This window comes from Syngnathus acus, chromosome 16 (genome assembly GCF_901709675.1).
Source record: "Syngnathus acus chromosome 16, fSynAcu1.2, whole genome shotgun sequence".
Lineage (NCBI taxonomy): Eukaryota > Metazoa > Chordata > Actinopteri > Syngnathiformes > Syngnathidae > Syngnathus > Syngnathus acus.
The window spans coordinates 6,350,204-6,373,587 of record NC_051101.1 but is presented as its reverse complement, the minus strand read 5'-3'; the positions used below and the strand labels follow the sequence as shown (position 1 = coordinate 6,373,587).

Sequence of the window (23,384 nt, the reverse complement as noted above, 5' to 3'; positions counted from 1 at the left end):
TAAGCAATTCTGGTTGAAAGCCAGGATTGGTATTTGCTTGCTCATCCAACGGGAAAAGTTGACTCACTTTATCCTTGATAGACAGGACCACATTGTCTCTCATGAGCTTGGAAAAGTGGATATAGATATTCATGGAAAATGGTAAGGAGATAAAATCCAGGACAGCCTGCGTCACCCCGACAGCCATTTTGCTGAGATACAGGGATGGCATGCTAAAATGGGGTTTCGGTGGAGAGAACCAGAAGCCCTGCAGGACCTTTGGAAGCACCTCTATCACTATCTCATGCAGTGTCCAGATCTTGGCGCAAGTAGCATCCTGCTGCTTCAAGTTCCCAGCCAACTGCTGAGCTTTGTTGATAATCTCAGGATGTCTGGGGGTGATAATCATAAAATGGTGTCTTAGTATGTTTACTGCACAAATGATGTGCTTGAACAGATAATGAATGTGCATCAAGAGACACTGACTTTAACTGAGGAGGGACCATCTCAGGAGAGTCCAGGAGCCTCCTCGCTTCAAACTCAATGTCTCGCATCCTCATGCTGGTGTTCACCTCAAATGTCTGAAAAGAGAAGATTGCAGAATGATCTAAACATTCTGTTAACTGCATAAATTACCAATGTTTTTCAAGATTGCATAATCTTACCAATTTGGCATAAGCCTCAAAACATTCTTCAACTTCAAACTCCCAAAGCCTGCAAATGCAAGAACATGTTTGTTTGGTTGGTTGGACTTTTTGTTTCTTTGTTACAATGAATCATGTCAACATGGGTAAAGTTTAGGTGCCATCTCACTTACTTTATTTTGAGATATTTATTGGTCTCTTCCACCAGAAGTTCAGTCATTGTTTCAGTAGTTACCTCAGGTGGGATTAGGTTGTTCTGTTGAAGTCGCAAAAGTTCTGTCAACAGTCCAATCTAATGAGGAGAAACAAACAAAAGACCTTCATTTCTGGTGACTTAACTTGTCACGATTTTTTTTTATATTAAGATTGAGATGTTGATTTTGTGTCTTACCTGCATCATATAAGTTTGGAAGTTCCAACAAGTCGTTAGAGCATTTCTATATGCAGAAGAGTCAAAAAACATCTATAAAGTAAGGTTAAAAAGATGTCATGTTGTTGCATTTTAAACCGGGGTGTGAAAATACACTGGTGGAGGGTTTAAAGTCAAACAGCAGTGGACAGTGACAGTGTTGTTTTTCTGCAGCTGATGAGAAGGATACATACACTGTGGGTCGTTGAAAGACATGGTATGACTATTTGTGCTTTTGCAGCAAAAAAAAAAAAAAAAGGGGGGGGGGGTTCGATTATCTAGCTCTCGAAGAGGCCTTGCACCCTTTGGATTTAAACTCTATTACACACTTTGGGCACTTTGATGGTCGTATCACAATAATTGATGGCTGGTGGTGATCTGGAGAAACCTTAATCCTAAAATAGATTGGACACTCCTCGGCCATGACTTTTAGGATTAGGATTAGAAATCAGTTCCCAACTCGGCAGACTGCAGCTCAACCTGTTGTTTGCCTTAACTGAGACCTTTGTCAATTTTGGGGAGATTATCTCATTTTGCTTTATTCATGAACTTTGGGCATGGACGTGGTTTTTCTAGACTTTCTAGTTTTAACTGAAGTGCCATATCAATGTGTTGTGGCAGTTTGATATACAGTATGTTCTGGCAATGAAATTGGTTCTAAATTGTGTACCAATGTAGGATAGGAAGGTGTGTTCCAGCAAAAAGCCTTTTGGGCAATCTGTGACTACGGTGGAACCTTGATTTAACTGATAAGAGGCGAGTGGTGGTCCGTTCAAGCCCATTATGCGTTAAATTGAAGCAATTTTAAGTCCAAGAAAAAAAAACATGACTAAAAATAGCCTTGTACATTTTCACTGCATAAAAACACCCAGTACAGTTCAAAATTATTACAAATTTTTTTTTTTTTTAAAAAGCTTGAAAGTGATTTTTTAAAATACTTATCTTACCTCACCTTGCTGGTGCTGGGAGAAATAATGGCATGCAGCAGATCACATTTCTGAATCATATGAGGTTAGCGTGCTTCCTTTTTCACCTCTGGATGCCATAGTCAATGGAGACAAACTGGGAAAAAAATGTGTTCCAGTCTCTTTGCGCCACAGCACCAGTAAACAACAGACATCAATTATACAAAGGGGAAATTTGTGTGCACTGATCTCTATTTTCTGTCCTTTAAAAATCCGTTAACTCAAGGTTCCTCTGTATGCCTACATGGGCTCACAAAGTAAAAGTGTGAACTGGACTTGGAGTCCTTGGTGGTTGAAAGAAATGTGTTTTGCCATGTGTTTTGTGGAGCAGGCTGGCCCATGGGGTCCCGGGCTAATAGAGGGTGAGGAAGTCCGCTGCTTGATCCCAACATGCTCACCATGAGAACAAAACTGGGCTCCAAGGGGTCTGTTTTATTTATCTGGTTATGGTTGAGATGATCATGGGTTGGGGACTTTGGGATTACATCTTGCTATTAGGTAGATGGCTTTCTGAGCATATCTTCGGTGACATGATAGTTTTCTTGGCGAAAACGTCCCTAGAAATTGCCCTAGTTTTAGAAATTCCAGGAGGATTCTTTGGGAGGGTTTAAGGGGAAAGTTAAATGAGGAATACTTCCAATCTGTTGCTACTATCTGGAAAGGTGCCATATGAATAAAAAAGCATGAGAGTCCAGCACAAAGTGAGCAACATACCATGATGGGTCTATAGACACCTATACTTCCATCTATAAAATCCATTGATACTTTTCTGCGATATGGCTCAAAGAGTAAGGTCAGGTTCAAAATAGAGAAATGAATTGACTATTTCATCATGCAATGTAGATTTCATTCTTCTCAAAGGCATTTAATCATAAAGCTGCTTTATAATAGTCACATCACATTTCTCCATGACATCACAACTCTCACTTAGATTTCAGTTGGGGGAGCTTGTATGATGAGCACAGGTACATCATTAAAAGTACTCATCATTTTTTAATTAATTTGCAGTAATTATGAATGATCCACCAGTGTGTCGCTATTACTTTGGGGCGATACCAGGATGAAGGACATGTAAATTAAATCTATATAAAGATGATTAGGATTTACAGTAAGTCTAATCACTCCAATTGCTTCCCTCAGCTTTTACATTTCATACTGCTATGCTGTATTGTTTAGTATTTTACTTTTTTTTTTTTAATCCTGTAAGGTGCATAAATTATAACTCATAACACAATAGTAAAGAGAAAATAATAATCCGTGTGCTGTGTGCTTTTCACCATGTCCTGAACACACAGGAGTGGTTTTGTATAATAGAATGCAGAGAAAGATTAGGAGGAGATAAAAATGTCAGATTGAGGATGAGACCAAGAGGAGAGAAAATGAAGTTTTCCTTTCCTTCCAAATCAGAGGCGTAGGCTCGACAAAGAGTGCGTAGGAGTCTTTTTACGTCGACTACATTTGCTGCTCCTGAGCTTTTCTCCACAAAACCTCACTCCTTCCCTTGCTTGCTTTTGTCAACTCCACATTATTCAGCCTGTTATCGCTACCATTTAAACGCTGCCTCACTGTTGTTCCACTCTAAGCATTTCCTCATGTTTACCCACCAACATTGTTCTCAGTCAGGTAGGTCACAGAACAGTAATATTTGGAACCCTTTATTTGGTGTGATGTCAAGCTGTCTCCATAGCCACAGGGAAAACTGTCACTGCCCAAATGCATAATAAAATCTGCCAGTCAGAGCTCACTCTGATCGTCCACCAACACCAATTTATTAACCTGCAGCATTTTGAGAGAATATTAAAAACTGTAAATAAAAAGGGGAATATGTTTGGTCATGTCAGTTTGACAAGTGAAATGAAGGAGCCTGTGCTCTTAGGGACCGGTCCCTCTTTGCTATCACACCACAGCAATTCCATCAAATGGGTGTTGGTTATTAAAGCAAAGGGAGCCAGCAGACTCAGAACTCAGATGAGCACAAATAATGTTTTTTTTCTTCAAAAGAAAGACAATAATGAGTTGGACAGATTCACACTGATTTCGAAGGGTAGTGGACATAACAAAGGATTACAACTACAAGTACACTGTACTTTTGCGCTATATACTGACTGTCTGCTGTATGCATGTTGCTCTTATTTATTTATTGCTCTTATTTATTCATTGTATGTGCCTTCTTATTTTTACTTATTGTATTGTTTACTTGAATGTTTTGTTTGTCTGTGGACCAATTGGGTGTAATATGTCTTGACACCGTGGGATAGTAGGAAACGCAATTTCGATCTCTTTGTATGTCTTGACGTGAAGAAATTGACAATAAAGCAGACTTTGACTTGACACTGTACAGAAGCAAAATGTAATCTGCATCTGTAGATCCGCCCTTAACACCTAATGTGTGTTCTGTTCGCAGGCCATCAAGAGCTGTTAATGTTGAGAGCATGAAGCTTCCATGGCTAACACCAGAAACCGAAAAAAAACGCACAGAAATAAAGCCGCATCACTGAGTGAGCTCATATGAAAGGGCACGCCGTATTTTCTCATTTTATCTCTTTGACCAGAGAACAGAGCTGCAGCTGGACGCGTGTCATGGTTTCATGGGCAGCGTTTGTTTAGATGAGCCTTTCTCTTTCACCCTTTCAGCTGCAGATGAGCTTCCCAAAATGGAAGGGCCGATGAGGACTCAGACACTGAAAAACCTGTTGATTGTAAGTGAGAACATTAGAAGCCCATCTAGAGTGTCAGGTGGCTGTTTGTAGTCTTATTACAGGATGGACTGAAAATGCATCATAATTAAACCGACATATTTATAATTTCCCCTCATTTACTTTATAAATGTACCTGTGAGATGTTTCCAAAAGAAGTAGGGGGATTTTTAAAGCATCGCTGAGAAGAACTCATCCATCATGTCCTCCAGAACCAACAACCATTTACACCCACAATCACATGTCCTATGGACAATTTAGTGTTCACTTACCCTACCATGCAGGCTTTCAGGCAGATGTGCAAACCAGTCCTTTTTTCCGCGCCAACTGCAAATGAATAATTAAATGAAATGTTTAATCTCTTAATAATGTTTTTTAATCCAGCATGTTATTATTTACAGAGGTTGCAATATTGTTTTTGTTTTTCCATTTTCCTCTATTGAAGTACAGTGAGTGCCATTGTTAAAACTGCCAGTAATGTTATAATACAATTACAATTAGATATAGCTTTCAGGGATAAAATCTCATATTTTTTTCATGACCAGTTAGGCTGCTACTGTATTGTAATGTTGGTCATTATGGTGGTACTTGATGAGACACTAGTTTTTTTTGTTTTTGTTTTGTTTTTTGTTTTTAGATCGTGCTTGGTTGGAAGCACAAAACGAAACTAATTTCAATGTGTCTCCTCCCCTTTTTACTGTTTGCTTTTATAAACGTGATAAACGATCCCTCACGTTACTTCGTCACCTTGGAGATGCCCAGTAGGTGGCAACATCTGTAACTGCAACTGTCATAATAAACTATTATTTTAATTATTAACTGTGCATATGAACAACCTTTTTTTTTTCCCCCAATTTTAAACATTTTGCTATATCAAAACACATGCACAAGGTCTCCAAATAACCGATTTAAAAATAAATATTTAAGGTTACTTTGCAATTTACACAATAGTAAACTATGAATAATCAATCTAGTTTTCCATATATCGATTAATAGTGACCTAACCTATACAGTCGAGCAACAGTCGCTCTTAGGTTATGGGGCATTCACTGACACTCCGAATTATGCCCATCGTATTCAAATGCAACCCTTCTCCCTAGAAACGCCGGACTACTGCAACTTTTTGGAGGGCTTATGGTGAGGCTAAATGTGTCTAAATACAATATTAGTTGCCATTTCATTCTTCGCCCAAAAATGTGTGGTATTTAGCATTAGTTGATGGAAGTTTCCATTATTCCTACTGCCACAAAGTGTTCAGCCATGTCATCGAAAAGTGAAGTTTGAATAAGTTGTCTCTGGTAATGTTCTGCTGCGGCGTGGGCGCGGGGCGCACGGGATGGAAAGAGCTGAAAAGGGGCGACCAAAGATGTGAAGCCAAAAATATCTGCACTGTAATAAGTTATGATGGCGAATTTAAGTCTTCCTTGGGATGCTCTTAATTTGACTATTGTCATGGCTCACCGGGCTGAAATGATGGAAAACCCTTTTCAGGTAAAATTTGCTATTTATAAAACTATAGCCCTTACCTAGAAAAGTCACGTTGAATATTTTTCTTTATCTTCTTCTCCCCTCCAAAAGATGGATTGAAAGACAATCTGGAAAGATTGTTCTTGATCTGATATCTTTACTGCAAAAAAAAAAAGTGCTTTTAACGGCTGTGCATCTACTTGTTGTTTTAATACCCAATGCCTACAATTGGTGTAAATTGAAGGTATAATTGCACTGATCCAATGACCTTCCTTTCAAATTAGGCCATAACGTAGACATGAAAGTTAAGTTTGAGGACCTTTTTTCAAAATGTCACCTCCGTGCCAGCTATTTGGAGAACTTCTGCCAGTAAAAGAAATTAAGTTCATCCCCCCAGAATGCACAGTTGTCTCTAAAGCTTTTTGTGTAATGAGTATTGGGAGCCAGCCAGCTCAGAGATATATTAATGCTGACTTCTGTCACTGTTTTCTCAAGTAATCATGACTAGATCATTATGTTGAAAGTGGTTCTGTTTAGACTGGACTCTGCCACTCACTGTCCTAATCCATAAAGTCTGTATATATTAATGCATTTAAGAGTTGGTGCATGTTTGTCATTGCTTTGTCAGTCCTCTGTCCTCCCACCCTTATGTTCACATTCTCCTCATGCTCATCTTTTCCTCTAATTGTGTGCTCCTCTGTCTTGTCTTGTGGGTGACATTTTGGGGTGGCGCAGAGGAAAGAGTAACAGAGGAGGCAAGAGAGGCACAAATAGTGTGTCATGACTAACGGGTGGGCGTTAGAGAATGGATCTACTGTAAGAATCCTGAAGAGCCGGATAATGGTCCCAGCCTCCTTTGTCCCAAGCTACCCACCATGCCAGTGAACATCATAACAATATCATTCTGTCTCACCCTTCAGATGGCTTCTGCATTTAGAATGATTTGCAGTCGTGTGCATGAAAATCAGTGCAGCACACCCCAACCGGGTTTATCCGGTGTGTTTGATTAGCCGTGTCGCATTAATGTTTCCAGATAATGAGGTTAACGGTGCTTAGTGTTTATAGCTGTTCGATGCTTTACTGGACAACAGATGACATATTCCTGCAGGGCGTCTACAAAAATATCCGTCCATCCATTTTCTATGGCAGGGTCGCAAGACTTCAAGCAAAAGGAAGACCATTCCAGTCATTTACAGGGCAAATATATATACAAACAGACAACCTTTCATATTCACATTCACACTGCCGCTGAGGGGGAAATTAAAGAATGCTAGCTGCATGGATGCCAGGCCACTGAACTGTTAGTGTTGGCTCGTGAGTGAACGATTCGTTCAGAAAAAACGATGTTTTTTTTTTGTTTTTTTTTCAGTGAACGACAGTGAACGAACCACTTCCTAAAGTTTTTTCAGTTCATATGACTTCAACCAGTAGGTGTCGGTAATGCGCATTGAAGCTGGTGCCACCTCGCCGTAAAACAAAACGAAGAAGAAAATGACGTAACTTCCCGTTCACGAACGAGTCGTGAATTGCATTTCCCGTTCTCCAACTGAACGGATCTGTGAGTGAACGCGTCAGTGAGTGAGTGATTTGCATTTCCAGTTCATCGCGAGAACGGATCAGTGAGAGAACGAATCCTGACTTTCCCGTCCGCGAACGAGTCAGTGGGTGAACTGCCTTCCTTCCCGTGCATCAACGGATCAGTCAGTGAACGTGTTGCGTCTCCTGGCGTGAACTATGTAAGCCAGAATGTAGATTTGCCAAGGAAAGAAAGAACCACTCACTGAAACACCACTTCTTTTATGCACGTTTTCTCCAAGCTAACGGCTAACTTTATTGCATGAAGGGATGCGCCGTTATGCAACAACGGGGAGATTATGCTTCTCTTTGGGTCATCTACTTATAGTAGTTTTTCAATAATGTGTATGCATATATACGCCTTAATATTGTTATCCAATATATCTACTGCAATTTCACATTAGATTGCTGGTTTGAAATTTACTTTTATTATTATTATTGTTATTATTTTAATGAACATTAAAACCTGTTAAAACTTGTCTGGTGTTTTATTCCTTGTTTTTATTTTTTGGGCATGAAAACAAAAATCTGACATTTGGTTAACAATATGTACATGTGCTTTACGTTATGTAATATGTAATATAAAAAAAGAATAAATAAATAAGAAAGTGTAGCGAACGATTCAGTGAACGATTCTTTTGAACAAATATTTTGAGTGGACCGATTCTAAAGATTAACTGGAATGCACATCACGAGTACAAAACAGTGCAGACGACCAAAGGATGACTAAGTCGAGATGGCCGACTGGTTAGTGACACGGGCTCTTGCTCGGTAAGAGCTTGGTTCAATCCCAGGTTTAAGAATATACCCTAAAAGTGCATTTAACCCTTTATTTATTTATTTTTACCTCGTGTAGTGTACCTATTGAAGCGTCCATGAGGTGTACCTCATCACAGGCCACTTCATTAGGGAAAAAGCTTAAGTGAAAGTGAAACGTGCCACACCCGCCCTCACCCCCACTTTCTGATTGGCTGTTTGATCTGTGATGTCACTTGGACACTCCATTAGGTACACCGCCATTTTCAAGTGTACCTGATAACAGGCCACTTTATTAGGGAAATATCATGGTCAAAGGTCAGGTGTCAAGCTCTGGTCCTCGGGGCCGCGTTCCAATATGTTTTCCAAGTGACCCTCGTTAAGCGCACCTGCGTGAAAAGTTTTAGCTCCTTTCACGTTCTGCAGGAGCTAAAACTTTTCACGCAGGTGCACTTAACGAGGGAATCACACGGACACTCCATTAGGTACACCGCCATTTTCAAGAGTACCTAATAACAGCCACTTTATTAGGGAAATATCATGGTCAAAGGTCAGGTGTCAAGCTCGGGGCCGCGTTCCAATATGTATTTCCAAGTGACCCTCGTTAAGCGCACCTGCGTGAAAAGTTTTAGCTCCTTTCACGTTCTGCAGGAGCTAAAACTTTTCACGCAGGTGCACTTAACGAGGGAATCACACGGACACTCCATTAGGTACACCGCCATTTTCAAGTGTACCTGATAACAGGCCACTTTATTAGGGAAATATCATGGTCAAAGGTCAGGTGTCAAGCTCTGGTCCTCGGGGCCGCGTTCCAATATGTTTTCCAAGTGACCCTCGTTAAGCGCACCTGCGTGAAAAGTTTTAGCTCCTTTCACGTTCTGCAGGAGCTAAAACTTTTCACGCAGGTGCACTTAACGAGGGAATCACACGGACACTCCATTAGGTACACCGCCATTTTTAAGAGTACCTAATAACAGCCACTTTATTAGGGAAATATCATGGTCAAAGGTCAGGTGTCAAGCTCTGGTCCTCGGGGCCACGTTCCAATATGTTTTCCAAGTGACCCTCGTTAAGCACACCTGCGTGAAAAGTTTTAGCTCCTTTCACGTTCTGCAGGAGCTAAAACTTTTCACGCAGGTGCACTTAACGAGGGAATCACACAGACACTCCTTAGGTACACCGCCATTTTCAAGTGTACCTGATAACAGGCCACTTTATTAGGGAAATATCATGGTCAAAGGTCAGGTGTCAAGCTCTGGTCCTCGGGGCCGCGTTCCAATATATTTTCCAAGTGACCCTCGTTAAGCGCACCTGCGTGAAAAGTTTTAGCTCCTTTCACGTTCTGCAGGAGCTAAAACTTTTCACGCAGGTGCACTTAACGAGGGAATCACACGGACACTCCATTAGGTACACCGCCATTTTCAAGAGTACCTAATAACAGGCCACTTTATTAGGGAAATATCAAGGTCAAAGGTCAGGTGTCAAGCTCTGGTCCTCGGGGCCGCGTTCCAATATGTTTTCCAAGTGACCCTCGTTAAGCGCACCTGCGTGAAAAGTTTTAGCTCCTTTCACGTTCTGCAGGAGCTAAAACTTTTCACGCAGGTGCACTTAACGAGGGAATCACACGGACACTCCATTAGGTACACCGCCATTTTCAAGAGTACCTAATAACAGGCCACTTTATTAGGGAAATATCAAGGTCAAAGGTCAGGTGTCAAGCTCTGGTCCTCGGGGCCGCGTTCCAATATGTTTTCCAAGTGACCCTCGTTAAGCGCACCTGCGTGAAAAGTTTTAGCTCCTTTCACGTTCTGCAGGAGCTAAAACTTTTCACGCAGGTGCACTTAACGAGGGAATCACACGGACACTCCATTAGGTACACCGCCATTTTCAAGAGTACCTAATAACAGGCCACTTTATTAGGGAAATATCAAGGTCAAAGGTCAGGTGTCAAGCTCTGGTCCTCGGGGCCGCGTTCCAATATGTTTTCCAAGTGACCCTCGTTAAGCGCACCTGCGTGAAAAGTTTTAGCTCCTTTCACGTTCTGCAGGAGCTAAAACTTTTCACGCAGGTGCACTTAACGAGGGAATCACACGGACACTCCATTAGGTACACCGCCATTTTCAAGAGTACCTAATAACAGGCCACTTTATTAGGGAAATATCATGGTCAAAGGTCAGGTGTCAAGCTCTGGTCCTCGGGGCCGCGTTCCAATATGTTTTCCAAGTGACCCTCGTTAAGCGCACCTGCGTGAAAAGTTTTAGCTCCTTTCACGTTCTGCAGGAGCTAAAACTTTTCACGCAGGTGCACTTAACGAGGGAATCACACGGACACTCCATTAGGTACACCGCCATTTTCAAGAGTACCTAATAACAGGCCACTTTATTAGGGAAATATCATGGTCAAAGGTCAGGTGTCAAGCTCTGGTCCTCGGGGCCGCGTTCCAATATGTTTTCCAAGTGACCCTCGTTAAGCGCACCTGCGTGAAAAGTTTTAGCTCCTTTCACGTTCTGCAGGAGCTAAAACTTTTCACGCAGGTGCACTTAACGAGGGAATCACACGGACACTCCATTAGGTACACCGCCATTTTCAAGAGTACCTAATAACAGGCCACTTTATTAGGGAAATATCATGGTCAAAGGTCAGGTGTCAAGCTCTGGTCCTCGGGGCCGCGTTCCAATATGTTTTCCAAGTGACCCTCGTTAAGCGCACCTGCGTGAAAAGTTTTAGCTCCTTTCACGTTCTGCAGGAGCTAAAACTTTTCACGCAGGTGCACTTAACGAGGGAATCACACGGACACTCCATTAGGTACACCGCCATTTTCAAGAGTACCTAATAACAGGCCACTTTATTAGGGAAATATCATGGTCAAAGGTCAGGTGTCAAGCTCTGGTCCTCGGGGCCGCGTTCCAATATGTTTTCCAAGTGACCCTCGTTAAGCGCACCTGCGTGAAAAGATTTTGTTCATTTTCACGTTCTGCACTAGCTAAAACTTTTCACGCAGGTGCACTTAACGAGGGAATCTTGGAAAACATGTTGGAATGCGGCCTCAAGGACTAGAGCTTGACACCTGTGGGCGTGATCCGTTGGTTTGCTCCGCCAACTTAGGGGCAGGGCCACCTTATGTATTTACACATAAATACTTGCATATGCATACAAAGCAAGGTCCCAAGTCTAAAAGAAACTTTAGGAATATGCTCACACCTGGGATCGAACCAGGTTCAACCGAGCGAGAGCCCGTGTCACTAGCCAGTCGGCTATTTCGACTTGGCAGCCCATGGTCGTCTGCACTGTTTTGTACTCGTGATGTGCATTCCAGTTAAGAACTGAATCTTTAGAATCGGTTCACCCAAAATATTTGTAGTATCCCAAAATAAAAATGCCCACTCAATCAGTTAATAATTTTAGCCGTAAAAATACAGACACATTACAACAGTCGCACAACGTTTTGCGGGGTTAATGAATGCTGTTGGTTCATTCTCGCTAAAAGCACAATGTAGTTACCTAATCAAATCGCAAACCCTGTGGCATATTCAAAGCCAAATGATCTGATAACATGAGGGAAGCATAATGGCGTTGCAAGCGAACGGTGTAGCTGACTGCACTGATCCTCCTCCTTGGAAGGACACAACATGGCTCTTTGTGTCCAACTCACAATAGCAATCTGTTCATGTAAAGCACATGTGTCAAACTCAAGGCCCGGGGGCCAGATACGGCCCGCCACATCATTTTATGTTGCCCGCGAAGACAAATTGTGCATCAAATTCGTGTGTCATTACTAGAATTGAAAATTGTCTTCACTTTTAATAATATCTTTTTTTTAAATATTTGACCTCTGGATGAAGCCATCAATAGTCTCTTTTTTTGCAGGTGCTGGGGAACAGCACTAGAGTTGAGGACAAGAATAAAGGGATGATTCAATTTTAGACATCCACTTTCTTTCGCACTTAAGGGCCACAGTGAGCTCAAGACCATCTCAGGTGACAGGCAGTGATTGGCAGACGACATCCCAGAATGGTCGCCAGTCAATCACAGGGCACACACCTGTAGAGGTAGACAACCATTTGACTCTCAAAATGCCACCGTCCGTGTGTGGCAACTGAACCCTCGCTACCCGCATGAAAGTCACAGTGAACTACGACATGCCCTTTCCGAGAACAAAGGATAAGATCCAAAGAAAATTCCACAAATAGTCCAATCAACAAATGCATCTAATTTGAGGGAGTTGATGTGTGCAACAATATGTGACAGCTGCCTTCTGAGAGCATACGCTTAATTTTAACCTGCACAACTGATTGGGAGCTCTGGGATATAAAGTATCCTGTATGTGATCAGACACGGTCTGTTAATAAGCCACAAGCAGAAGGCACGCCTTGTACATCAGTGGTTCGTTTGTTTTCTCTGACAGGAGCACTCGCTCACACTTAAACTCAGGTTTTCTTGCATGTGTAGTTGAGGTGTTTCAGTGTCTTCATTCTTGAGTCGAAAGAAACAAACTACAAAGAACAGACAGTGGCAGAGTGAGGTTCACCTATCAACATTGCGTTAAATACCAAAAGTGTGAGACTTGGTGTTTGACTTTGGTCTAATCTGAATTTATATTATCTTAAATTGTAAAACCTTTAAGTTAACTGTGCACAATTGCAGTTTTCTTTTCTTTTCCCTTTTGCATGACTTTGACTTCCAACTTCCAACAAATAAATGAATTAAAGACATCACATTTGACTGTTTTGCAATACTTTGCCCTTCAGTATTTTTTTTTTTAAACAGAGATATTTAGGGGCAAAAACATGCAAAAATAAGCAAAAAACAAAGACCATATATGTTTATTGTTATATGAGAGACTAATAGAATAATAGGACAAATTTTGACCGATGTTTTTTTTTAAATCAGCTTTAATCAGTTGATGTAATCCGCTGAACGATTAATCGTTCGGGTCCTAGGAAGAAAAATACGTCAACTAAACTGTATTTATAGAGCACTTTACTAAAACAACGACCGCTGCATACAAAGTGCTGTGAATGACGCAAAATGAAGTCATACAATAATAAATTAAGTCAAAAATAGTCCAAAAACACATTTCACATCAAATCTAATCAACGCTTAACATTCTGTCCTTTTGTTCAAATTCTGCTCCACAGACACACACACTGTTTAATTGAAATCATTTCCCAAATCTCATTATCCAGCAGCCCATCTACTTTCTACCGCCTCCTTCTCCCAAATCCTGTTGACACACTATGATCATCAAACATATCACTTTTAGACAAAGCCATTCGCACACTAAAGCCGTAATGCTGTTTACTTCTGGCGTGGTCTCGTCCTTGCTTTATGTCTTTCATAAGTCAACAAACGCCGAAGTGAAGTTCTGAGTGGAGGTGAATGTGAAGCAGAGGATGAAGAGGAAATAGAAAAGAGAGAATAAGTGAGCAAATGCAACATTGGGTGACATAGAGGACACATTAGTGTAGATTGTAACGAGGGACAGAAATTAATTTTGACTGTACTTTTTTTTTTTTTTCCCCCTTGATACTGTGTCTACCAGCATATGTTCCATGGCCATTCTTCCTGTCTGTTTGTTGCATGCAACATGCAATACTTTGATATTCCCAGTCTCAACTGTCAATGCAAATACTCGAACCCGCACAACTATATGAGTTTTGCAAAAGTGACAGCTGGAGGGAAGACTCGCAGTCTTGTGGGGAGTTGCTATGTGACTAGTGAAGCGACACCTAATTTCCCGGCTATTTACTGTTTGTCTCCACAGGTCTATCTCATAGGAATCATCATCTCCATATGTGGCAACGTTCTCATCAGCATTTCCCTCAACATACAGGTAGGATGCTCTGCAATCCTGCAGGCCAGCACTTGAAATGAGGAAAATCCAATTTGTTTTCACACGTTGGTGCAAATCTCCCACAGCATAATCCGAGTTCTGCCAATTTATGACTTCGCTTACTGATATGTCACAAGTTCTTGTCAGGGTGCTCAAAGAAGCATAGACATAGATAGCCTTAGCAATGTCTTGTTTGTGTTTACATCATATTGAACAAATCATTTTTTTCTTATTGTTTGTTATGGGAAAGAAGTTAAACTATATTTGACCAAAAAGCATTTTGTGGGAGTTGGCCTACGTCAAAATGTGGCTGTAAAAGGTTCTTTGATTAGGTAAACAAATGCTACTCTGAAACTAGGTGTTCAACTTATTATCAATATTACATTATTATCATTCTAAATCTATTGTTTTGGCATTGACCCACGACTTTTGTTTGCTTTAATGCTTAAAATGAATGCTTATTTCGCTTACCCAGCTTGTCTATGGAGGAACGTGTCCTTAATCAGCTTGAAGAGCTTCTCAAATCATTGATTTGCCTAATTGGTGTCATGCCACCTCTTTGATTAAATGCTAATCAGCTGAAAGTTTTGTGTTTATGTTAAGAGCAGCGCAACGACCCTTATCATAACATATTACTGAAAATGTTCAGTATGATTAATTGCCAACAGTGTGAAGTGCAAGTGTGTTTAGTGCATGAATCTGGAGCTGCCACAAACCCATCTTCCCTCTCTTCCTACCAGAAATATGCCCACGTCTGTCTGTCCCAGAGAGGCTCCAAGCCTTACTACACCTCCGTGATTTGGTGGTGCGGTCTGCTTCTCATGGGTGTTGGTGAACTGGGGAATTTTGCTGCCTACGGCTTTGCCCCAGCATCCCTCATCGCCCCACTGGGCTGTGTGTCTGTCATAGGTAAATTGTGACCTTCTTACCTGCTCCTTTTCTATTTTGTGAAAGGCAGCTAGGAAGGCTGCTTTTCACAGTCGCTGTCATTCACACAACAGTCCAGTTTTGATGATCGTTTGATTTTTATTTGGCAACACCAAATGCATATTTGTGTAAGGGCTGCACCTGTTTGATCGTCACCTATTTCAGGTTTCTCTCTTGTGCTATTACAGAAATAGGAAGAAACACCTCGTACTGTGAACCCCCGTTTATTGCATGAGATAACTTTCAGACCAACCTGCGATAGGTGAAAAAGAGAGACCATATTTAAAAAATATTGTTTTCCAGTATTACCCATCCCACATGTTTTAAACTCATTTAAAGTGATTAAAACATGCTTAAACTTATTTAAACACACATCTTGAGGTATTGTTTTTTTTGCCAGTTCTCACTCTCTAGGAGATTTATCATATAATATCTCTTTGAGGAAACTATAAGAAGACACATCTTTCCACTGTTTTCCAAATATGAGGCAAAGCAGTTACTGGAAAATTACACAAAACAAAAGATGATTACACATCTATATTTGAACATACAAAAGGGGAAGTCATCCAAAAAATGACTTTACAATAATATGTTGTATGTGCCCCCACTCGTCTAAACACGGCATTCTAATTAATATTACGTTTGGGGAATATGAGTTAAGAAGCAAAATGTGCCCATTTTTATCCATCTCTCTTTTGCCACTTGCTGTCAAGTGAAAATGACATCAGTGTGGCCAGGTCTCAGGTCGCAGCCAATCAGGGCTCACCTTCACAAAACACATGAGCCATGATTGCTTGGTCCCCTAATGTAACTTTTGACATTACATTTTATCTGAATTACAATACTTTCTTAATCCAGAAGGGACTAAGATAAGAATAATAGGGCATGACTCCTTGCCGGATATAGCCGGATACACCCATCGTATAAATCTTTATTGTTCTAAGACCCTTGTGATTGCAACCAGTGTACAAGTGTAGGTGCAGGTGATGTTCTGGACTGCTTTGCACTTTTACAATCTTGTTTCCGTTCTCTGTTCCTCTCCACTTCCACACTTGCTCATTTGACAGTGTCTGCAGTGTGAACTAAGCCGTTATGAACAAAGCCTGACTCACGATCCAATCAAAACAAAGCCTGTCTGCTCGTTGCAGCTGACAGCTGCTCTGAGCACACATTCCAAACACAGGTTAAACATTAAACAATTTCATATTATTTTTCACGTCCCGCAACTCATCAGTCACCACAACGGAGGTGACAGCTGCTCATGATTATTAATGATATCAATTACCCAAATGCTTCAAACCGTTTTCCTATGGCCATGTGTTGAGTAGCTTGAATAATGCACTCAAGTAAACAGCATCTTGTTGAGGGCTGAATGCAATGCTGTACTCAATTTAGCTTTACTGAAGTGCTTTATGTGATGCTTTCAATGCACACATTTTGATTATCTTTTGAATTACCGTATAGCACAGGTGTCAAACTCAAGGCCCGGGGGCCACATACGGCCCGCCACATCATTACATGTGGCCCGCAAAGACAAATTGTGCATCAAATTTGTGTGTCATTACTAGAATTGCAAATTGTCTTCACTTTTAATATCTTTTTTAAAAAATATTTGACCAGTTTTTACTCGTCTGATTTGAAAACGAGTTATTTGTCAGTTTGTTTTGTAGCTTTTACTGTATTTAATATGAGGTGCTCATACATTTATTTGGGTTGACAGTCATAATGGCCCTCCGAAAGAAGTTATGACTACAATGCGGCCCGTGAAAAAAATGAGTTTGACACCCCTGCCGTACAGCAATGAAATCAAAGGTGTGAACAATAGCCATTTTACTTGAAGGCCCATTGTCTGATACTTCAATGTGGGATATAAACTGCAGGTTAATTGCATATTGAAAGAGCACCTCAGCATTTTGATACCGCCAAAGACAATAGAATGAAATACGCAATAAAAGAGCACTTTACTCATCAAGTCACACTCTATACTAAAGAGCAAACAGTGTGCTGACACCCAGGGGGTGTGAAGGTTTTTTTTTTTCTCCTCCAGATATGCTTCACTAGCTAACACACTATGGTGCTGTGGCGTGTGAGTGAAGGCTTGGTAGGGGGTTCACAGATAGCAGTTACTGCTGTCCTTTTCCTCTGAGACCACTTGTCACAATTAGGTATGACAGCATCCTTCCAAATATTGTTGTGCACAGCCACGTTTCACCTCTCCTTGACATAGATGTCAATTCATCACTTGGAGGAATGAAGCTGGCACGCTCTACTGAAGGTCACCTTACACAGCGGCAATGTTATCACAATAGCACAATTTAATTGTAGTTGACCCAATTTGAAATAAAACATCGATGTGATTAAATTGTAGACTTTAAGGTAAGTAAATGACATGTTTGGGGTTTGCTTCCTGACTTTTTATATTTTAATCAATATCACAGTGAGTGCAATTTGTATTGATATTGATCAGGTGTCAATTGCGATATATGTATATTGATATTGAATTATTGCCCAGCTCTATGGTGGCATATCTTTTATTTGGATGTTTCTTTGCCGAAATGGCACCTCGATTTATTTTCCCGTGTGTGACGTGAGTTCTCCCTCGGGAAGGCTTCCCGGAAACACAAGCGAGAGGTTGTGTAGTGGGGACGTACTAATTTGATGCATGCTCAGTGTGCACACGCACGCACACACACATGCACACACACACACCCACACAGGACAGTTTACCTCAGAGGTTCCTGTTGTCACATTTCTCTTTTTATCAAGCTGTGTGAATCTCAATTTATATGGTGTTGCTATGGTGACTTGGCAAAAGCCAGCTGCTCCCAGAAGCACAGACATTACTTAATATGCGTGTAATGTTTGCCCTTAATGCCCACCGTATGAAAAATTTGACAACTGACTGTTTTAGAGTCTTTTGAATCCTCCAATTAGTCACTGATGTCCTTTTACAGCAATAAGCAAGCCTTATGCCACACGCCAAGACAGTTGCAACATTTCAGTCGTGTTGACATTATCGCTTTAACTGAAGCATATTGTGTGTTAAAACTAGCTTGGGTTCATTTCCACACAAATCACCCTTTGTGCTGACATTTCAAATAAACTGCTATAATAACGCCTGGCATTCAATGTGTGATAAAAATTGACAGTGATCATTTTTCAGCACATTTAATTGCACATATGGGGGTGTGTCATATTGATCTGTTTATCTCGTGTCATTGATTCAACTTTAAAGGTGACAGTCTGGCCGTCTGTCGTTTGGTTGGTGTTTGTCACTATTTTCTATGAGGCATACGTCTTACAGTGAGTTCAGTGAAAATGATTTACTCAGGAGGGTGATGACATTTAAGAGACAACCAACATTTCGACAGTTATCTACTTCATATTATATCAGTGTGTGTCTGTGTGTTTTCCTCTCATTTTTTTTTTCTGCAGTTTATGTGCCTGTGTGGCCATCCATCTTTTTGCATCCCAATTGATGCTTGTCTGTGGTCCTACATCACAATCCATCTCTGTCACAACCAAACTCTGTAATGGTTACTCGTCAATCGCGGTTCGCTGCATCTCCTCGGGCAACACAAGCACGATTTGTGAGGCTTGCCATGTCAAAAAAGAAATTTGGAAATATTTCATCTTCTGACACTGATATTGATACATGAGTTCATTTGACATGCCACAAGGAATATTATGTTGGTGTTCTTATCAAGTTCTAATAAGCTTCATCCATCTCAGCGTTCCGACAAATTTCACAGGCAGCTTAAGCTGTCAACTTATTAAGTACAATTTTCACTGTTTGGTAGGATCTGGATTTCTGTCTAAATTGGTTAATAAAGCCTTCATCAAATAGGACTGTGCATGATAGGAAAACACGATAAGACTAGTAATAAGTTTCGCGTAGAATTTGAATTAAATTTTATCTGACTTGACCAATAGGCTGCAACATTTAATGCGCATTGATATCCAACAGGTCAACATGATGGAGAGGCATTGCACTCACTAAAAATACGGTATATTAAACAAATCAAAATAAAGTTATTACATTTAATTAACTAAGAATACAGTCTGCTTATTTTGCTGCACATAAAAAATTAAATTGGTTAATTAATTTCCTTCAGTTACATGTTAAATATACCAATATTGCAAATTTCATTCACAAATTTGATTGTGTCCAGACTTTTCTATTTTGAAGGAACTCAGTCAGCATGGGAAACAACAAAACTGCAGAGAGCTTATAATTCCTCATAACGCTAACAAAGAATCAGATGCTTCAGTGACTGTTCACGTAATGGGAATATATTTTTATTTGTCTTCTAGCGAGCGCTTTCATCTCTGTGATTTTCCTCAAGGAGAACTTTCGTGTCTCTGACGTTGTGGGTAAGCAAACACTCAGGAACAATAACAGAACATATACTTGCTGTCAGTTTGCCAGATGAGTGAAGAAATCATTTCCTAAAGTTGCGTTTGATCAAATTTGCTTTTAAGTTATTTGTGAGAGTGAGAGAAACCGAGAGATTTATTCAGTAACCTAATTTTGTATTTGTGGCACAAGTATCTGTTTATTTTTATATTTGTTTCTTTCTGCTGTTTCAATGCAGTCAGTCCATACATTTCGTCTTTAGTCTCGAAAATTAACGTCATGCCCTCTGACAAGCATGTGTTGATGCGATGAAGCAAATTCAGTATGAATCTCATCGTGTAAATCTGCCAGTTTATATTTGAATTTGGAATGTTGGAATGTGTGCAGTTGAGATGTTGACAAATGAACTCTTTTGTCTTTTTTTTTTTTAATTTGAGATACATTGAAACTATCCCCTTCACCCAGAAGGGGTGGCGGAGGGCAATGAATGCTTTCAAGTTGTCATCCCGCCTCTTGTCTGTGTCTTTAGGTGTCACACTGGCAATAACAGGAACCTACATCTTGGTGACATTTGCCCCCCACACGTCCACTCACATTACAGCCCAACTGGTCCAGTACAATGTCGTCAACTGGTACTTCCTGTTGTACCTTGTATGTAACCCTTTCCAAACATACAGTCCATTCAATTATTGCAGATCCAAAGTTTTCATGCCAAAGCCATTTAGTCCTGCATTCAGAAGAACTGAAGAACCACCCATGGTGGGTTTCTCTGCTTTTCTAAAAGATACAGAAAAGGATAAAAACAACAAGCCTGATACTTGGTGATCAACACATCCATTACCTGTGACCCCAATGACAAGGACAAGCGTGAGAGAAAATGGATAGATGGATGCAAGGCCATTCACATTCATAGTGGTCTTTCCATTTGAACCTTAGGCATAGATGTTGTAAACATCATTTTGCTGTTACCATAGGGAGCAATGCGCTTATGACAAAAGCTATGTACTAACGCAGCAACATATACAGATAAATTCGGCTCTGCCAAATCTCCATTTATATTCCAAATTCTCCCTTTTATTCCTGCGGGACAAGCTGTTCAAAGCAAGCCAAGAATGTGTCTAGAAAGATAAAAGCAAGCAGCTCTCCAAATATTTCAGTCAGTGCCGTGTGTGTGTGCCCTGTGTAGCAATACCGATATATTCAACAAGCCGCATGTTGTTCTAATTCACTTGAATCTGGTCCACTTTCCTTAACTGATGCAAGGGCAAAATTAGCGTAATATTAATAGGAGACTAGATGAACCGCACTGAAAGATATCCTGCAATTTAGACGCACGCACGCATTAGCTAGGGGCAGAGGGATGATTTGGATTGATTCAAAGGTCAGGTTGCCCTTTTCCCCCGCACCCTACTTTTGTATTCCCTTCTCATTCTCCATTTTTCACCACTTTGTGGCATCCTTGAATAGCTCAAAGCTTTAGGACTCTCAAGGACACAGCTCTTCTCGTTCAAAAACAGCAATACATTTCTCTTTTTTTCCCCCGCCTGCCACGATGATTTGTTTCAATTAAAGAGTGCCGCTCTTTGTCTGAAAAAAGCACTTTTGTCATAGAGATGAGGTAGTCAAGGTAAGATATAGGGCAAGTGGAACTTTCATTTTCTGTGTGAAGTTTGAGAAAATGGACTGTGCATAAATGACACTCTCCTTTCTCTCTAGATGATCGAGGTCATCGCCTTTTGCATCCTGCTCTTCCTATACTACAAGAAGAATATGAAGAAGATTGTGATTGTGATGCTGCTGATAGCGCTGCTTGGTATGGACAAGTGCCCGCTGCCTGATTGAGGGCATGCAAGTCATGAATTAAACTAATTTGGGTAGCGTGTTGTTTTGTTGCCTGGTTACCAAAATGGATCTGTGGTCACGCCGCATTTATGCAGAGACAATGTCTCGGTGAAATAATGGATTAATCGAGACAGACGAGATACTTTTCTTTGGACACAAACATAAGAGGTTCATGTTAGCTATGCAACTTATCAGAAGTGTGTTTTGTATTTCTGCAGCCTCGCTTACAGTCATCTCAGTGAAAGCTGTGTCGGGAATGATCACAGAGACGATAAAAGGTCACCTGCAGCTCATCTATCCCATCTTCTACGTTATGTTCGTTATCATGGTGGCCTCCTGCGCCTTCCAGATCAAGTCAGTTCCTCGTCCATCCTCAAATCTTTTTTTCTGAGCAAACCTACAAAATCATTTTGTCAATCCACCTATTTATTTATCTCTTTTGAAAGTATTCCCTACAAACCTTCAGTATACTTCTTGGGCTCATCCACAGGTTTCTCAATCAGGCAATGAAAATGTTTGATGCCACAGAGGTGGTTCCAATCAACTTTGTGTTTTTTACTGCAAGTGCCATTGTTGCAGGTAAGTTCAGCACCAGAGCATCGCATCAACGTAGTTAATGAGCAAGGCACCAAATTAATATGTCATTTCAATATGTGGGGAAAGAATAATTCGAGTTTATGCACTAAGACAAAGTACTGGAGACTTTGTTACACACGTTAGCAGCTCTGTTGTGCTGAGCACCAATAAGTGCAGTAGTCAAAATATTTGAAAGATCTTTATTAATTGCACTGTATTTTATCCAAATAAGATGCAAAAAAACCATGGAAATATACTAGTAAGAACTGATGAGCCACAACAACACTAATGATAAAGATTTGTTTGTAAAAGGAAATATTTCTATGTGCTATTTGACCACCTTCATTTGATGTAATATATTTTGTATTACAGGGATAATCTTTTACCAGGAATTTGAGGATTTGGCATTACTGAATATTTTCATGTTCCTTTTTGGGTGAGCAATATAAAGCATCAATAAAGCATCACGAACTTTTTATGAGGAGTAACTCTTTCTACATTCTTTGTAGGTGTCTGCTATCCTTCCTGGGAGTTTTTCTGATAGCCAGAAATAGACCAAAAGCAAAGAAACAAGATTGCAACTTTATAGAAATGGATATGGTACCTGGTAAGCTATCTAACATTTAAGTCAGCAAAAGGTGATCTACATCATGACTTGTACAAGGCAACAAGGGGCACATGCACTGGCAAAATCTATTTCCATCTGCAGTCTCAGCCAGAGCCTTCTTGTTTGTGTTTGCAGGACAGAGTCGTACAAACAGAGTGCAGCCCGAGTCCAAAACTCAGACATACGGATCGTCGGCGGCCAAGTTCATGTGTAACAGAGGTGACCAAATAGAAGATTCTTAAGACCCGTCCCATCTGTTCAGACTGAGGAAGTCTGTGAACACATGCCTCCTGCTGGCCCAAATGTGAATGGGCAACACATTTGAAGACATTCTCTGGGCTAGCTTTATATGCAGATAAGAAAAATAGTCCACTTCTCCCGAGTGTTATGGCACTATTAATTAACAACTCCCAAAAGCGGAACTTCATGTGACCTGATGTCAACTTGTCCAGAGAAACACTTTGGCCAGATATGAACCAATAAATCCATCAATGTGTGATGTACATAATTTGAAACAAAATGTAAAGTGATGTGCTATGTGTTTGGTGCATATGTCAGTGTCTTAACTAAACATGCTAATGAAACTTTGTGGCATATGAAAAACATATCAAGCACTACACCTCAAATAAACCACATGAAGACCTGAATCTAAAGTTAAGGGTTGCTAAGCAACCAAACCCTTACTTTCCTCTTACCACCCACACATTATGGGATGTGTATACAAGATTTGATGTTTAAGTAGGAGTCTGCC

General features: G+C 40.5%; 1 protein-coding gene and 1 long non-coding RNA gene across 2 annotated transcripts; one reads left to right on the top strand and one right to left on the bottom strand.

The window, feature by feature from the left end:
- Positions 1 to 4,528: 4,528 nt before the first annotated feature.
- On the bottom strand, positions 4,529 to 5,529 carry LOC119136389. Its single transcript, XR_005100729.1, has 2 exons — positions 4,966 to 5,529; positions 4,529 to 4,687 (listed from the first exon to the last, which is right to left on the bottom strand). It is a non-coding gene; the product is annotated as an uncharacterized LOC119136389 (long non-coding RNA).
- A 403-nt stretch (positions 5,530 to 5,932) lies between these two features.
- LOC119135913 (NIPA-like protein 2) lies at positions 5,933 to 23,280 on the top strand. Its single transcript, XM_037273921.1, has 11 exons — positions 5,933 to 6,184; positions 14,256 to 14,324; positions 15,065 to 15,233; positions 19,566 to 19,625; positions 20,138 to 20,259; positions 21,325 to 21,421; positions 21,669 to 21,804; positions 21,941 to 22,029; positions 22,399 to 22,462; positions 22,536 to 22,633; positions 22,769 to 23,280. The coding sequence occupies exons 1-11, from the start codon at positions 6,095 to 6,097 to the stop codon at positions 22,873 to 22,875; spliced, it is 1,101 nt and encodes a 366-aa protein (XP_037129816.1). The 5' UTR covers positions 5,933 to 6,094; the 3' UTR covers positions 22,876 to 23,280.
- Positions 23,281 to 23,384: the final 104 nt, after the last annotated feature.